Source organism: Zeus faber (genome assembly GCF_960531495.2).
Source record: "Zeus faber genome assembly, chromosome: 1".
NCBI classification, from domain to species: Eukaryota; Metazoa; Chordata; class Actinopteri; order Zeiformes; family Zeidae; genus Zeus; species Zeus faber.
Window position 1 is genome coordinate 32,059,090 of NC_137193.1, and position 4,690 is coordinate 32,063,779.

A 4,690-nucleotide genomic window follows, 5' to 3' on the forward strand; every position below is an offset into this window, starting at 1 on the left:
GTAATTATATATATTTTTTGGCGGTCATGTTTAGCGGGTCCCATGTTAAGGGATCCCCACGCAGAAAAAAAAAAAAAAAAAAGGCCAGCACACCCAGCGACTTCTCAGCTTGCCGGTCGGGTCCTTGATCATTCCTAATTAAAGTCTAAACACAAAAAAAAGGAGGGGGGGCATTAAGGGCCGTCTCATCGTCAGCGCAGGATAATTAACACCCCGGAGATTTTTTCCATCATCCGTACAAAAAAATAAATTCATTAATACGCAAACACCTCGCCGACCCGGCGGCCAAGCTGGAAATCCGAAACCCAGACGATTCAAAGGAACAGCAGCTAATTCAAGCAAAGGGAGGGGTGTCCAACCCAGGGCCCGACCGCCGCAAACTATGGATGCAATTAAATGGGAGGGGGTAAAACAAGAAATAAAAAAATGAACATTGTGTCATTCCGATCCAGTTAGCGACTGACGAGTCCTGACTTATGAGACCCTGGGAAGCACGTGAAGCAAAGGGGCTGTTGTTTTTTTAATTATTATTATTATATTGCCAATCAAAGGCACCTCAGAGCGCTAATTATATCATTTTATGCCTTCCTTTAACACCAGGGAGGATTACCAAATTACTTTTGGTTGGTTAACCAAACACGCAAACGCGCGCACGCACACACACACACACACACACACACACGCACACACACACACACACACACAAAACATGATTAGATACCCTGAGAACAATGTGGGCTTTCTTCATTGATCCACCGGGAGACATTCTTAACTGATCTCCACAACAACACACACACACACACACACACACACACACATACACACACACACACACACACACACACAAACACACAAAAGAGACTCCTCAGTATCTCTATTTACAATCGCGCGGAGCATGAAAAGCCTTCACTCAGAAGGGCACCCTACTTTTAGAACGCCGCAGCCTCGCAGATGAGACAGCCTGCATTTTATTTTTATTAAAATGGTGCTTACAAAAAAAACACTTGAAGATTTCCACGGATTAACAGAGAACTCGTGACCGGAGACGATTTCAATGGGGGGGATGATTTGGACGAATAAAACAGCAGTTTTATGGTTCTTCTAATTTATGGAAAAAAACTTTACTCGTTGGATATTGGATCATAGACAGTGTATTGGTTGAGTGGTGCATATATGCACATATTCGCTCTCCACTAACTCCTCACACACACGCGCACGCACACACACACACAACCCACCACCAACGCTGATAAGGGCCACTTGAGAGAGCAAACGCCACGGTACACGACAACTAGGCCACACTTAGCGTTATCTGCGCCCTGGTCATTAGGGGCCATCATATCGGAATAAATCACTTAAAAGCGTAACGGACTCAACGGAGCCTCAGCACACATTCCTGGCTGACACAACACGTCACAACACCATCATACTGATGACACATTAACAATTTTACATATGCTCTGGTCAATTGTATATTTGTTACAAATTACCCAGTCTAATGTACATATTCATCAGCACACCTCCACTGTCCAGTCATACTCTCCCTGTCTACAACCATCAGGATACATATTATACATTCCCAATTTTGACATTCCCCAGTACTGCTCCTAACATTCTATTATTGTGTTTCTCTTTTTACTATGTCTATTTTTAATTATGTGGACTTGTTTTTCTTTTTAACAATTGAATACCTTCTTTGAAAAATTAATAATAATTCAATGTCTTCTACGTATTTATCGCTTGAATTTCATTGTTCAGGATGACCCTGTGTTATACTAGTGTATCTGAAAAAAAACACTTTGGTATCCAGAATGACACATTACATGTGGTGTCAAATCCGAAAACACACAAAACAATGTTGCATACCCATTCCTGATGGATATAGATATTGCTATCTATCTGTCTGTCTGTCTGTCTGTCTGTCTATCTATTTCTCCTTGATCAAGTTGGTAGAGATGCTTATTGCAAACATCACTGAACTAGAACTGTCAAAGAAGTTCAGAAAGCTGGATCACTTTACTGACCAGGTTAAGTTCACAATTAAGGTCCTAAAACTGTCATCTTTCATATCACAATAACTACATCATATCGATACACTGCCGAGGTGTGGCCGCACTGGAAACCAGTATGAACTGCACGAGGAATGAGATAAAGTGCAAGTGCTTTATAATCCTTCTAGGAATGCTGTGGTGTGGGGGGTGTGTGTTTGTGTGTGGGTGTGTGTGTGGGGGGGGGGGGGCCTTCATGTGGCCATGTTAGGTCTTCTGGGAAAAATAAAAAACATTAAAAAAATAAAATAAAAGACAGATCAATCTGTCTAAGAGCATTGGAAACAACCGGTGATCCACAACCCAGGGCTTGACGGTGTAACCTTGTTGAGAAGTCTGCAGGCCATTTATCTAAATCAGTGTCAGTGGGCGCCGTCCACGACTTGCTGAAGAATCCCCCCCCAAACCCCACCCAGCCTGTCAACTCACCGCTGGGGCCAGGAGGTGTGGAAACCCTGTTTGGGTTTACTTTGTGCATTCCAGTGTTAAGGACCAAGGGGTGACGGGGGTGAGGGCGAAAGGCATACATCAGCAAGTCAAGGGCTGTTTGCACTACTTTTAATTGATGGGTCCCCCACACAGTAGGAATGAAAAATGACAGTTGAAGTATATGTCACATTCATGAACGACTCCAGGAAGAGTCAGTTGAGGAGTTATTATTATTTAAGAGTAATTATTAAGCATATCCTTATTATTATTATCGTTATTATTATTATTACTTTTATTATTATTATTATCAGAGAGTTAAGAGAGTGGCACCTCTGGTCCCCCAGCAAGACATTCTGACATTTGGTCTCTCGTGTTGGGGGCTGTTACAGGTGACAGCCAAAGTTTTTTGTTTATTTATTTTGTCATTTTTTGGTCGTCTTAACCTTGCAAACATTCAAATCTGTATAGTACCACATATCCTGAGGTCCGCTGAATTGATAACCCAGTTACAGTTACAGTAGAGAAGGGCGCAGTGGAGGCAAACGCACACCGTCCCAAATGGAGAAGTCGATCCTCACAAGCACATAAACACTTCCAAATGATAAATAACAATAAATACAACAACTACAGTACTGCAACAACAACAATAATAAAGCCGGGGGCGCTTACACTGCGTGCTCCGGCGGTGCTGCCAGTCCCGGTGGGCCAGCCCGCTGATGCACGCCTTGAGAGCCTTGTCCTGCAGCATGCAGGACGAGGGGCCGGAGGAGTAGAAGTCCAGCATCTGGCCCGGGCTCAGCACGTCCATGCAGTCGAACATGACGGCGGCAGCGGCGATCGCGGCCGCTTTATCTCTTGTTGTTGTTGTTGTCGTTTTTATCGTTGCTGTTCTTCTACGTGTGGCTGGAAATCAACGCGCTACACAACTCCATCAAAGTCTTGTCCGTTTTGACGCTGGAACCTTGACGTTCGTCCCGCAGCGGACGTCGATTATTGTTATTGTTGCTATTTTTGTTATTGTTATTGGTCTGGCGATGATGACGGAAACTCGGCTCAGTCGATCCGAACGGTTGTTTCCCTATTTTTGCTTTTGCAAAAAAATACAATAGTAATAATAGTAATAATAATAATAATAATAATAATAATACAAAAAGAGTCCAGTCAACGCGCTGACACGCGTCCATAATCCATAATGCCCCCGACGACCAATCGCGTTTTGTTTCTTTTTCGTTTGTCGGTTTTTTGTTGTTTTTTTTTTTTTGGTTGTTTCTTTCTTTTAATCGCGTCGGACCGGGCCGGACCGCCCCCCTGTCCCGTCCCGTCCTGTCCACTCCGCCGCCGCCGCCGCCGCCGCCGCCGCGTTCGCTCGCGTTCCGGTTCCACCGTCACGGGAGAAAGCGGTCCATCTCTCCCCGGTTGTTGTTTTTTTGTTTTTTGTGTGGGGTGTTTTGTTTTTTTTTCCCCCTCCGCCACAAATAAACACACCGATCGCGTTTTGTTTTTTTTGTTCTTTTTGGTTTTGTTTTTTCAAAACCACCACATTTCTCTCCCTCTCCCTCTCTCTCCCTCTCCCTCTCTCTCTCCCTCTCTCTCCCCACCCTCCTTTTTTTTTTCGATGACGAATGGGTTATCCTTCCTCCGCGCGGCTCGTTTCCAAACTAGTTGTTTTTTTTTGTTTTTTTTTATTATATATATCTCCCTCCCTCCCCTCTCTCTCTCTCCTTCTCTCCTTCTCCCCCTCTCTCTCCCCCTCTCTCTCCCCCTCGCCACAGAGAACCAGATCTCGCCCTAACGGATGCCGGTGAACTTTCCGTGAACCCTCGCGAGGCTGCTCACCTTCAAATGACCCACGCGCGCTCTGACATCACCGAGCGGAGCCGCAGCGCTGGGGGGGGGGGGGGCCCGCACCGTGCGCGCAGCTCTGCGGGGGAGACGCGGCGTGTTTTAAAGCCGCCACTAAACACTAACCCAACTGCAAAATAATAATCATTACTGTGTCAACAAGCCGTCGTTTCTCCCCCTTTTTTTTTTTTTTTTTTTTTTTTTTGACTTTTGGAGGCATTTTTTTTTTTCCACGCGCGGCGATGCCGTTCGCCGCGACGCCAGAGCCCGCGACGCGACACGCGTGTCACGGGGTGTCGTGTCAAAAAAGCGATATTGTTTTGACGCTTCTAGCGTAGACGTTTAAAATGCCGATTCGCTTCTTTTTGGGG

General features: G+C 45.3%; 1 protein-coding gene across 1 annotated transcript in view; it reads right to left on the reverse strand.

Moving 5' to 3' along the window:
• LOC307247508 (retinoic acid receptor beta-like) overlaps positions 1-4,021 on the reverse strand; it is a gene marked incomplete at its 3' end in the record, with an annotated part of 64,932 nt that extends 60,911 nt beyond the window's left edge. Inside the window, 1 exon segment of the mRNA XM_080023666.1 lies at positions 3,147-4,021. Coding sequence (XP_079879792.1) covers positions 3,147-3,297 — 151 coding nt within the window. The 5' untranslated portion in view covers positions 3,298-4,021.
• Between the last annotated feature and the right edge of the window lie 669 nt (positions 4,022-4,690).